The sequence below is a fragment of the Drosophila sulfurigaster genome, chromosome 2L (genome assembly GCF_023558435.1).
Source record: "Drosophila sulfurigaster albostrigata strain 15112-1811.04 chromosome 2L, ASM2355843v2, whole genome shotgun sequence".
In the NCBI taxonomy this organism is placed as follows: Eukaryota; Metazoa; Arthropoda; class Insecta; order Diptera; family Drosophilidae; genus Drosophila; species Drosophila sulfurigaster.
Window position 1 is genome coordinate 9,987,799 of NC_084881.1, and position 12,878 is coordinate 10,000,676.

The 12,878-nt window shown below is 33.3% G+C and overlaps 3 protein-coding genes and 1 non-coding gene across 6 annotated transcripts in view; 3 read left to right on the forward strand and 1 right to left on the reverse strand.

Annotated features, from left to right (window-relative positions):
• Positions 1 to 963: 963 nt before the first annotated feature.
• LOC133846222 (uncharacterized) lies at positions 964 to 1,689 on the reverse strand. The gene is made up of 2 exons (XM_062281046.1): positions 1,604 to 1,689; positions 964 to 1,543 (listed from the first exon to the last, which is right to left on the reverse strand). The coding sequence occupies exons 1-2, from the start codon at positions 1,634 to 1,636 to the stop codon at positions 1,022 to 1,024; spliced, it is 555 nt and encodes a 184-aa protein (XP_062137030.1). The 5' UTR covers positions 1,637 to 1,689; the 3' UTR covers positions 964 to 1,021.
• A 3,236-nt stretch (positions 1,690 to 4,925) lies between these two features.
• The window catches only part of LOC133846056 (protein sickie), a 210,023-nt gene continuing 202,070 nt past the window's right edge, over positions 4,926 to 12,878 (forward strand). The window contains exon 1 of one of the 2 annotated variants that reach the window (XM_062280807.1): positions 4,926 to 5,145. In XM_062280807.1, coding sequence (XP_062136791.1) covers positions 5,086 to 5,145 — 60 coding nt within the window. In that variant the 5' untranslated portion in view covers positions 4,926 to 5,085. The remainder of the gene's footprint in view (positions 5,146 to 12,878) is intronic. The other variant, XM_062280823.1, reaches the window with a different exon arrangement.
• LOC133835398 (U4 spliceosomal RNA) lies at positions 9,100 to 9,239 on the forward strand. Its single transcript, XR_009893555.1, has one exon. It is a non-coding gene; the product is annotated as a U4 spliceosomal RNA (small nuclear RNA).
• LOC133850714 (uncharacterized) lies at positions 10,316 to 12,793 on the forward strand. Of its 2 annotated transcripts, none has more exons than XM_062286879.1 (2): positions 10,316 to 10,514; positions 12,238 to 12,793. In XM_062286879.1, the coding sequence occupies exons 1-2, from the start codon at positions 10,479 to 10,481 to the stop codon at positions 12,730 to 12,732; spliced, it is 531 nt and encodes a 176-aa protein (XP_062142863.1). In that variant the 5' UTR covers positions 10,316 to 10,478; the 3' UTR covers positions 12,733 to 12,793. The 2 variants fall into 2 exon arrangements, with proteins under 2 accessions (XP_062142863.1, XP_062142864.1); XM_062286880.1 differs by lacking the exon at positions 10,316 to 10,514 and adding an exon at positions 12,004 to 12,170.

Sequence of the window (12,878 nt, forward strand, 5' to 3'; positions counted from 1 at the left end):
GAACCCTTGGCACAATTTCGGCGAAATACACATGCCGATGCTTGTTTTAAGGTGAGACAGTATAAGTTCGACGAGTTGCCGCTCGTTTTGACAATTTTACTGCAAATGTTGCAGGTTGCAGAATGATTTTAACTTCCGAAAAAAATTTTGCCGCGCTCATCTTTACAGGAAGTTAGGTCAAATCAAAGTGACCAATTAGAAAATATCAAAAATATATAAAAAAATCGCGATATTCGATATATCAGGATGTTTTATCATGATATAAATATTTATTTTTATAAAAAAAATATCGATATATTGATATTTTGATATATTATCAACAACCCTAGTATGGTTCTCTTGAAATAACTGTTTGAACTCAAGGTAAAAACTGACTTTACCATGTTTACCGAGCTATTTTTCCTGTTGGCTTCCTTACTAGAGGCTATTAATAAAGTTTACTTACATACGTACAGAATTTAAGTGTAATTGCTGACTGTGCCACCCAAGCAGTTAAAGGCATTAAGTTGATGTGACTGTGTTTTGACATGAGTTGACTACGATCATTAAACTTAGTTGGTGCTAGCCGTAAATATTTGGCTTGTAAAATGGTCTACACATAAAATTTAATAAGCGTTCAAAATTGCCCCGCATTTGACAGCTGTTGCGCATTCTGTATATATCCTTTTTATGTGTGTCAACATTTATGACAGCTACAAAAGTCAATTAGCTCTGGCAAAGCGGCACTTCCTCTTAACGCTTTAAGGGGCCTGTGCTAAGTACAAATACATAGTATCAACCCTCTGTAAGATGATGCTTTTCTTGTAGAGAAATAACATGTCCCACGCGCAATGATGATTTCTTGAGCAAATATATGTCTTCTAAACGTTGAATAAGATTGGAGAGTCAAAATGTAGCACACATTTCTATTTGTCTTCTGATTCGAATTCTATTCTGTTCATGCACGCATTTCCATCAATAGATTGAAAACAAAAAATACTTCTACATAGGATATTTAGTTATATTGAAATAATTTGGAAATTTATTGGTTTATTTTGTAATTTTTAAGGTATCCCAATAACTCATTAATGTGATCGTTTGGATTTTCAACAAACTTATTATAAAATGCATCCAAATTTGTATCAGTATAACCAGCTTCCTTAGACAAGCGAATCATATCATTGGCTTTAGTTATAAATTCAGCATAAAGTTGTGTTTTCAATTCCTTATTCTTAGCCTGACTCGCGTTATAGCCACCATTTGTATAATAGTTTAATTCAGTCAAAGATGTCAGCTTTGGTTCAAGCTTATCGGCTTCGCGTAAGACGTTTTCTATTTTTTTCCCATTTTCAGCCCAAGTTTCATGTAAATGAACAAACTTATCTTGAACTGCTTGCCACTTTGAAATATCCTTTTGGTTTATATGCTGACTGTCAATAACTTTTTGGAAAATTTCTATTACGCATCTTACACCTTCACGACGGATTAGTGAATCGGTCTCTTCAGCGGCCTTTCGCAAATCGTCTTTGAGACTATTTCTTGTTGGAGAAGTATTTACGAAGCTCTGTAATAATATTGGGTTTTATAAACAACTCGTGTCTGTAGTATTTTTTTTAATACGAACCAACGCGAGCACAAAAATGAGTATACAGCGCATCTTTCCTAAATAAGTGTATTGAATATTTGAAGTAAATTTGCTCAATTTATATACGATTTTCAGATGAGTAAAATAAATATGCGACTATAATCAGCATATGTACATTCGCATAACGGATGTCTATTATCAACATCAAGAAACCTTGAACTATAAAATTTGATTATTGACGTAAACCCTAAATTCAAATCTAATTTTATTTATAAAACGTTATAGAGTATAAATTACTCAAAGCACTCAACTTTTAAGTTAAATACTAAAATTTATTATACATTTGTATAATTAAGGTAATCCAGCAATGAATAAATATTTAATGGATAATTACGCGTTTTATATAAAAATTGCATAGCAAATGAAAAAAATATGTGTAGGAATGGCAAATGAACATTTATTTTATTTGATTTTAATTTTCCAAGTTTGAATTCAAATTAAGTAATTTGTATTTTAATATTAATATTAATTAAATTAAATCTTTTTTGGCGAATAAGATGTATTTCACAATTAAACATAACTTTTACGATTGATTCTATTACGACTTTATTCTTGCCACCTTATTATTATTTCAAATTATTTTGAAATTTATTTTATTATAAATCATCCTTAAGGTATTTCAAAAATATAGCAAAGTTATCATCGGGTTTTTCAACGAAATTGTTAAAATATAAATCTATATCTTTATTAGTATACCCAGCTTCCCTATACACGCGAATAATTTCTTTGGCTTTAGTTTCGAATTCAGCATAAATTGGTGTTTTTAATTCCTTGTTTTTAGACTCGATGACGTCGAAGGCACCATTTGTATAATAGTTCATTTCGATTCTAGATCCCATTTTTGGCTGAAGGCCATTCACTTCATTAACGACGTAGTCTAATTTTTGGCTATTTTCAGCCCAAGTTTCATTCCAATTAGTCAACTTATCATGAAATGTTTGCCACTTTGCAATATATTTTTGCCTTACACGATGACTCTCAATAACTTTTTGGGAAAGTTGTATTGCGGCCCTTATATTTTGACGGCGGATAAGTGAATCCGTTTCATATTTTGACGGCGGATAAGTGAATCCGTTTCTTCAGCAGCCTTTCTCAAATCGTCTTTGAGATTATTTCTTGTTGGTGCAGTACTTGCAAAGCTCTGTAATAATTTTAAATTTTATAAACACCTTATGACTGTAATTTTGTTTAATACGAACCAACGCGAGCAATAATAAGAGTATGCAGCGCATCTTTAAAAAATAAGTGTATTGAATATTTGAAGGTATTTTGCTCAATTTATATACGATTTTCAGATGAGTAAAATAAACATGCGACTATAATCAGCATATGTACATTCGCATAACGGATGTCTATTATCAACATCAAGAAACCTTGAACTATAAAATTTGTTTATTGACGTAAACGCCATATTCAAATCTAATATTATTTATAAAACGTCACAGAGTATAAACTTCTCAAAACACTCAACTTTTAAGCAAAATACTTATACTTATACAATTGTATAATTAAGGTAATCCAGCAATAAATAAATATTTCATGGATAATTACTTGTTTTATATAAAAATTGCATAGAAGGTGAAAAAACATATGTGTAGGAATGGCAAATGAACATTTATTATATTTGGTTTTAATTTCCCAAGTTTGAATTCAAATTAAGTAATTTGTATTTTAATATCAAATAATTTAATCTTTTTTGCTAATAAGATGTATTTCACAATTAAACTTAACTTTTACGATTTATTCTATTACGACTAAAAACTCTATATTCAAATTATTTTAAAATTTATTTTATTATAAAACATCATTAAGGTATTGCAACAAGTTATCAAAGTTTTCAATGGGATTTTCAACAAAATTGTTAAAATATATATCAATATCTTCATTAGTATACCCAGCTTCCTTATACACGCGAATAATTTCTTTGGCTTTAGTTTCAAATTCAGCATAAATTGGTGTTATTAATTCCTTGTTTTTAGACTCGATGACGTCGAAGGCACCATTTGAATAATAGTTCATTTCGATTATAGATCTGATTTTGGGCTGAAGGCCAATCATTTCATTCAACACTTCGTAGTCTAATTTTTGGCCATTTTCAGCCCAAGTTTCATTCCAATAAGTCAACTTATCATAAAATGTTTGCCACTTTGCAATATATTTTTGCTTTATAAGGTGACTGTCAATAACTTTTTGGTAAAGTTGTATTGCGCTTCTTACATTTTGACGTCGGAGAAGTAAATACGGTTCTTCAATAGCCTTTCTCAAATCGTCTTTGAGATTATTTCTTGTTGGAGCAGTACTTGCAAAGCTCTGTAATAATTTTAAATTTTGTAAACACCTTTTGACTGTAGTTTTTTTAATACGAACCAAGGCGAGCACAAATAAGAGTATACAGCGCATCTTTAAAAAATAAGTGTATTGAATATTTCAAGTATGTTTGCTCAATTTATATACGGTTTTCAGATGAATAAAATAAATAAATAATAAGCATATTCGCAAAACGGATGTCTATTATCAACATCAAGAAACCTTGAACTATAAAATTTGTTTATTGACGTAAGCAAATGCGCAAAAGGCAGCACGTAGAAAGTTGAATAAACCTATAATAATATTAATCAAGTTTTCTCAAATCTTTTTGAAATTTTTGATTGTTGAAGTAATACTCGCGAAACTCTGTAAATATTTGCAGGTATCTAATCACCTTGTAACTGTATTTTATTTAGAAATCAATTAATTACTGTTCATAACTTGAATGCTTTATTTTGTTTAATGTAAAAAAGTACCCGATTTTTAAAAGTGTTAAAAAAGTTAAAAATTCTTTTTTCCCTTACAATAAGTTAAGTAACAGTTTATTTTTAAAGATTACTTATATGCTGAGAATATGATCAGACACTTCGTTTATCTATTAAATACTTCCAATCAACTGAGTGTCAATACATAGTGATTTCACTATGCTCTCATATTGGTTTGTGTTGTGTGTGTATTTAGCTTATATGTTAAGTCAAAGCACGTAGCGTAAACTTGGCAATAAATCCTCGAAAACCCCTTAGTCCCATCTACTCTATCTTACCATCTCTATCTGTGTATCTGTTGTGTTCGCTCTGTTTCCATTGCAAACAAACAGCCCGTTTGCGCTACACGTGGCGTATTAACAATATCGACATGGGCAAACAAGCCCTAAGGGTTGACTGGGGCAAAGTAATTTACACTTTTCCAAACTTTGAGCTTAAGCTTGAATTTTTTGTATACATTTTCTTCTTGCGCCTTTGCTCTCTTTGCAGTCAAATTAAACCATTCAAAGGGGCGGAGGACGACAAAAATTAACACAAATGTATCATAAAGTGACATATCTCGAGCAACCCTCACAACATCAACACCAACAACAACAGCAACAGCGACGACAAGGACACGTGTTAAAAGGCTGTTATCCGTTGCCGTTATCAGTGAACCAGTGAATCAGTATGCCGAACCTTCATCATGTTGACTATAATCGGAAATATTCCGCAACGGAAACGATACAGGTAAGTGAATGCTTGCTCCCACCATTTTTACACATTTATTTTGGCCAATCGCCAAGTTTGATGACATTTAAAATTCAACTTGAGTGCGGTAATTAAAAATAAGATATTTCGTTTATTTACGAGCTACCTTCCTTTGCGGCACGCGACCAAAACTGGGCGGTATTTAGCGCTTTCCCTTATTTCTTATTTTCCCCCATTTCCTATACCAAAACTCGTGTCCATTTCTCGAATTTTCACACCCAGAAACGAAGGTTTTCGGTTTGCCTTTGACTACGTCTTGATTGATGCGCGCGTTCTGTTTGTTGTCTGAGCAGCTCAGCAAATTAATTGAAGAGTTTCTAGCCCCACTTTACTTCTTCATCCTCTGCCTGAACACGCCCCTTTGGCCCGCTAATTGCTGTCATAAATTTGTACTCAACTTGTAGATGGCTACATTCTTTTGGGCCACACAGAAGGAGTGCAATGTGCGGGTAACTTAATTGCTTAATCGGGTGTATGAGATGTGTCAGTAGATATGTCATTGTGTGTGAGTTGACACCACATTTAGCGACCATTTTTTAAACAATTTGATAACTGACTAAACGTATTTTATTATGATTAACTAAAGATTTCAGAGATGTATTAAAATATACGATCAGGAGATCAATAATATTCAACTGAGACAGTTATTTATTTCTTAGCTATTGCCTTGTTATATGCATGCGCAATAAATTAAAAGGAGCTAAATGTATGATAAGTTTGTTTGCCCATTGCGATAGCTTGAGAGTATCTGCAAGTCGTGATTTCAACATTATCGCTTGATGCTGACTTTCATGTTGTTTCAGCTTTCGGCGTTCCCATGTTAATTTTTTGTTATTGTGTGTTTTATTTGTTGTTTTTGCACTTACAATCACAAAAAAAAAAAACGAAGCAAATAAAACAGAACGCGTCGGCAAAGTTTGCTGCTGCTGTTAGCCGGGCTTTGTTTTTGCTTTCTGTTGCATACAAAACGTCGCTTCCGCATGCCAGAGTCGGAGTCGGAGTCGGAGTAGTGTGTATGTATGTATGTATTTGTGTCTAGGTCCCGGCTACGAATGGAACTTGATTAAGTAGTTTCCGCGTGTTTTTATTTGCACAATAAAAGCATAAAATTTTTGCCGAGTTTGTTGCCCGTTTATTAAAGCTGACAAAAAGCACCATGGCAAAAAGTGTGAAGTGGACGATTTTTTGTACGGCAAACACGGCGTCATGACGTCTCTGAGCTCTTGCCTCCCGTCTCTAGGAATTCCGGAATCCGGACTGAGGCAAGAACAACCCTGTGGCAAAATGCTAGACATGCTGTTGCTATTTAAGCCGCTATTTTTATGGCTTTTGTCGGAATGATGGCGTTATGACTCTATTGTGACATGGCGCCGACGTGGCATAGTTAAAACTCCATTTACGTGTTTTTTCTTTTTTTTTGGCCAAGAGAGATAAAACTTTATTCGGATGCAGTTTTGAAGGCGGCTACGTATACTCTCAAATAAGTGTAGTTAATTTATTGAGTACTAGATAATTATAGTTTCAATATAACGTTTTCTACAACTCGTGATAGTGTTAAGAAATTTTCAAGAATGTAATAATTTTAAATTCCATGATACACATATAAAATAATTTAAATATTAAAATATATAATTGAAATACATGGCCAATTTATATACTTGTTGTCAGTTTTGTTTAATATTTAAATATAGCCTTTCATATATTTATGTTTTTTTGTCTGATGCGAAATCTCACAAAAATGTTGCTTTGATTAATTTTACTTAATATTTAAAAAATCGTTGGTTTGCTTTAAGCGGATACCTTTCTCCTCAAAGGCGCAATGAAAATGTTAACAATTTTCAATGGTTTGAGTATTTGTGATGTTTTTGCGTGTACTTTCTGGACTGTCATAAGTATTAGGGCCATATGGCGCCTCCAGACGCAGCCCATTAAAAATGATTGCCAAATGCTGCTACACGAGTCCTGGCAAAAGCAACAAGAATCTCTTGCCCCTGAACGCTGAACACTGAACACTGTGTATAAAGTAATTTCACTTTTCGTCGCATATGCTGCTTCGCAACCTTTTCTGGCCCAGCAAAAAAGTTATACTCTCTTGTTGTTGTTGTTGCTTTTTATTTTTGGCAAAACAAACAACATAAATATGGATTTCTCATTAAAATGCCAAAGTTACGCCGGAGCTGAGGCTGCCGGCACGTTCAGATTGCCGGGTTCATTTACAGAAGTTTAGCGCCGGCGCAGAAGTCTCTCTCTTTTGCTCTCCCTCTCTGTGTCTCTTTATCTCTTTGCATTTCTCTGTGTTGCTGTCTGCCTTTGTCGTCGCGACGTTGCTGTCAATGTCAATGTCGGTGGAAATACGCTCTCTCTTTATGGTGCTCTCCGTTTGCGAGTCACGTGCTGCTGTTCCATTGAAGGAATTTCATTGCCTGTTTGCCGGTTTATTCGACTTCCCTCTGCTCAGCCCCCCGCTGTCGTCACCATCGTTCTTAACACTCCAGCACGACAATGTGACGCATTTGTCATGAAACGGATTTCCGGTATTCGCCGTCTTTGTGCCCGAGTCTCTTGCTGGGCCATTGGGGGGAAGCTCTGCCTACAACACTCTTGACTTTAAGGCGAGTTTGGGAAGAAAGCAGTGCAGTAGATGGCGCCGAGTTCAGGCACTTGCCCTCTGCCTACAAGTTGTTCAATCTTTTATGACAATGGCACGAGCAAAAAAAATATGTATAAGAATAGACAAAAAAAAAATGAGCCTTATGCCCTGCCGCAAAAGTGGCTATTTAGCATTTTAGAGTAGGCGACCCCAAGGCACCCTCCCTATATTCCTTACATATTTTAGCAGTCAAATTGTCTCTCTGTTATTCCTTGCTGTTGTTGCATGAATTTTTCATTAATTTCATTAGATTGTCGAAGCGATGGGAATTTTAATCAACGCTTTCAACTTGTATAAATATGCAACGAAACTTGACAATGATAATAGTTAATGAGCATTTTTGGTTGTTAAAATGTGCTTGAGCAGTGACAATCAATGAGAAGGGATGAAAACTATTTTGTTGAAGTAAATTGCTTTGCACAGCCGAAATTTCTGAATATGGACGGCACTTTGGCGGCAATTTGAGACGATTTCAGTTAATAGACTGACAGTTGTTTTAATACTGTGTGTGTGCGAAGATATTACGGGGATATTATGTGAATAGTTAAATAGCCCAAGAAAGGGTACTTTAAGTGCTGATGTCACAACCTTAAGCTATTGTTATTGTGGTCCCTTTGTGCACATAATAACTAAAGTTTTAATAGGCCTTATAACTAAAAGTAGACTCGTTAAGTATTTAGTCGCTTTTGCATATCAACTAATAATGATTTTTCGTAATAGCTATTTTTGGGGTCGTCTGTTAGGATTAGAGAGTATAAGTATATTCATAAATTAGTTCATTTTGTCCATTATTGTTAAAATGATTCTAGCGCATTGCGTGCTACAAATATAAAGAAATTTCTATCATTCTTAAATTCTAAAAGAATTTTCATGGATAGTTGTAAAATAATTTGAATATGCTTGTGCTTAAATGCTTATATATAATAATATATGTTCTCAAGTTGTCCTTAAGCTGAATTATAAGTACATTGTTCGTGAATATATTTTATATTTCAAAGATCCTCAACTATTTTTAAAGATTGACATTATTCACTGTGGTTATGATTTAATTGATCTCAAATTACTCTAAGCTTTTCAATTTTAATGTAAAACATTGGCATTTTGTATTTAAATTACGTAAAATATGAATGACAATAGAATACGATAATCAAATTTTAGGTAAGATTACAAAGAAAAGAGTGTAGCTGAAAATTATGCAACATTTTTTCATACATTTAGCTTGTAATTCACAAGTGGTTCTAGTACTTCTTCCCCTTGATCCTTGCATCTGATTTGCTGAAGTTATCTTTGCGCAGAGGCGATATCGTAACCAATGAAGTTCTACTGAGGTGCGATTATTGCTAGTTGAAAACTTTAACCAATACCCCGCCATGAGGACGTGAAATACCGTCCGCTACGGCAATTTTTGGAAGCCCGAGAGGGCTAACTAATTAATCAATTGATAATTAAGTAAGAATTTCAAATAATGTTCAGTGTGACAGTAAAGTTGTTTAGTATTTTATACTTTATTTATAGGTTTATATGTCTCATAAACAACGCGCAAATATAAAATGCATTTAGAGTTTAGCGTTTACGTCAATAAACAAATTTTATAGTTCAAGGTTTCATGTTTATGATAATAGACATTCGTGATACGAATGCGCGCTGATAATAGTCACATATTTATTTCACACATCTGAGAAAATCGTATATAAATTGAGCAAAATACCTCCAAATATTCACTACAATCATTTTTAGAAGATGCGCTGCATATTCGTAATTGTTCTCGTAGCTTTGGTTGGTACTTTGAAGAAATACTACAGTAACAAGGTTTTTATAAAATTTAAAATTATTACAGAGCTTCGTGAGTACTGCTCCATCAAGAAATAATCTCAGAGAGGATTTGAGAAAGCTTGCTGACGAGACTTACTTACAGCATCAACGTATACCTTTAAAATGCCAAATACTATTTTTCCAAAAAGCAGTTGCCAATAAGACTAATAAGAAAACGGATATTGAAAAGATGCAAATGTTACTAGATAAGTTTGTTTATTGGGACGAAACTTGGCCTACAAGCGTCAGTGAAATAGACTACGATAAAATTGAAAAAAGCGTTGGGCTTTTACCGGGAAGCCAAGTTTGGACACTTTAAATTCGTGTGTAAATGGTGACTTGCACGTGATCATGTTAAAATGCGAAGAATGGAAAATACAAATGATTGATGGTTTCGAAACTCGAGCTACCGAAATTATTCGTTTGTATAAGGAAGCTGGACATATTGATGCAGAGATAGATGAATTGTATAATAATTTTCTTGAAAATCGAGTGGGCGGATGTTTTTTATTGCTCAATACTCTTAGGTCAAAAAATGTTTAAGAATAAAGCAAACAATGCAGAAAATGTAGTAGGTGTTTATTACTTATATTATTAATATAAGATTTAATAAGATTTATAATAGATTTAAAAATGGCTTTTATTATTTTTCATAAATAAAATCAGTTTTGAATTTGGGGCTCAATAAACTAATTTTATAGTTCAAGGTTTCATGATGTTGATAATAGACATCCGTAATGTGAATGTACATATGCTGATAATAGTTGCAAATGTATTCCGCACAGCTGTGCAAATCGTATATAAACTGAGCTAAATTCCTCCAAATATTGACTACAATAATTTGAACAAGATGCGCTGCATACTCGTATTGGTTCTTGTTGCTTTGGTTGGTAGTCTAAAACAAAAACTACAGTAAGAAGGTGTTTGTAAAACTGAAAACTTTTATTTCTACAGAGCTTCGTGAGTACTGCTCCAACAAGAAATAATCTCAGAGAGGATTTGAGAAAGCTATGAACAATTTGGTAAATGGTGACATATTCGATATCACATCAAAATGCGGTGAATTAAACAAACAAATGCTTGATAGATTCGAAGCTAGCGCTACTGAAATTATTCGTTCTTATAGGGAAGCTGGATATACTGATGACGATATAGATGAATGGTATAATAGGTTTCTTAAATATCGTGAACTCGAAATTTTTGCATTGCTAAACTATCTAAGTTCTTAAAAGACAAAACGTTTTAAAACAAAGCAAACAATTAAAAAAAAAAGTAATTATATGGATGTTGTTGGATTGTCTAGTATTTTCATTTACTGATTTTGTTATGTTGCGCTCAGTCAATTTAGTTAAATTTCAAATGGTCAGACTAATCGATATCGTATGTATAGCTCGATACATTGATAATATATAATAATATATGTACGTAACATATAGAAGAATTTGTGACATTTAGGTATACAAATTTGAAAAGACAATTGTCTTCAGAGAACTCATGTATCACTTGGAGGAGAGCTGCCGATGTCGCGAAGATTTTAGACTCGCCAGAGTCTTGACATACTATAAATATGAAACTAGAGCGTTTCTTGTGAAACTGAGAAATTAAAAAAATGTTCTGTATGGCGGCGGAAAACTTGGTTGGTTATCTTCATAAATAAAACAATAAATGATGACATAATTGTACTGTATTCCATAAAGATAATTATTTTCTGATTTAGCGTCTATGTCACATTTGTTGATTATAGTCAGAATAGTATGATGATAATACTATTCATTTAACATTTTAACATTTCGACAATTAAATATATGTATATTTAGCAAAAGGTATCCAAATATTTCCAATCGCTAAAAGCTAGAGTAGGCTTATATTAAAGGCAGCAATGTTAACTAAGTATGCTAAGTTAATAATAAATTAGTTGGGAGTAATTTTTAAAATTTCCAGAAGCTATCTGAAAACTTAAAATTTGTATTAAAAGCATCATTCGGATCAATTCGAGTTGATCGTGTATAAGTAAACGATTAGCGACAAGACGACACGAAATGCGCATTACGAATGCATGTACAATAACAATTTCTATGCGAGCTTCTTGAAGTTTGTTGTTGTTGGTTTTTTGTCTTCGCACATTTCATCTGTGCAGAAAAAGTACCTTTGCTGCGCGCATGAGTAAAATCATACGAGTTGATTTTTGTGAGTTGAGTGCTATTCTTGTTCAAAAAAATAATTGTTGAACCGAATGAGTAGCGCCCGAAATCATTATGCTGAACACGAGCCGAACAAAAAATCGCTCGCACCCGAGTGGATTTAAAATCTACAACGAAAATGTGAGCGCATGCAAGTTTGATCGGCTGATCCGAACAGTGTGATTATTCGGCTGTTGAGTGCGTACGAATTTTTTTCATTCACCCGAAGCCGTTCTCTGATTGCAAATGTATTCCGCACAGCTGTGCAAATCGTATATAAACTGAGCAAAATTCCTCCAAATGTTGACTACAATAATTTTAACAAGATGCGTTGCATACTCGTATTAGTTCTCGTAGCTTTGGTTGGTAGTCTAAAACAAACAAAAAAGTACAGTAAGAAGTTGTTTATAAAACTTAAAATTATTACAGAGCTTCGTGAGTCCTGCTCCAACAAGAAATAATCTCAAAGAGGATTTGACAAAGCTTGCTAACGAGACTACAATATTGTATGAGCGTGCAATTTTAAAATGCCACATAATAGCTTGTCAAAAAGCAGTTGACAATAAGAATAATAAGCAAACGGATATTGAGAAGGTGCAAATGTATCTGAATAAGTTAGTTGATTGGGATGAAACTTGGCCCAAAAACGCACATAAATTCTCCGTCGAAAAAATGGAAGGCAGCACTAACATTTTTGTCAACATACCAAGTGACACTTTGAACAATTTGGTAAATGGTGGCTTATCTGAAATCAACTTAAAATGCGATGAATTAAGAACACAAGTACTTGATGGATTCGAGGCTAGAGCTACTGAAATTATTCGTTCTTATAGGGAAGCTGGATATACTGATGCTAAAATGGATGAATGGTATAATAAATTTCTTCAAAATCGTGAATCCGAAATTTTTGCATTGCTAGCTTAGTTCTTAAAAGACAAAACGTTTTAAAATAAAGCAAACAATTAAAAAAGCAATAATATGGATGTTTTTAATTACTACAATTGTCTAGTATTTTCATTTACTTTATTAAAATGTTTCTCTCAGTCAGAATTTGTGACATTTAGGTATAC

Bases quoted from the DNA above. Each gene is read 5' to 3' on its own strand.
- LOC133850714 (XM_062286879.1), top strand. From the start codon at position 10,479: ATGCGCTGCATACTCGTATTGGTTCTTGTTGCTTTG. The intron at 10,515-12,237 runs GTTGGTAGTCTA...AAATTATTACAG, and splicing joins TATTGGTTCTTGTTGCTTTG to AGCTTCGTGAGTCCTGCTCC.
- LOC133846222 (XM_062281046.1), bottom strand. From the start codon at position 1,636: ATGCGCTGTATACTCATTTTTGTGCTCGCGTTG. The intron at 1,544-1,603 runs GTTCGTATTAAA...ATATTATTACAG, and splicing joins TCATTTTTGTGCTCGCGTTG to AGCTTCGTAAATACTTCTCC.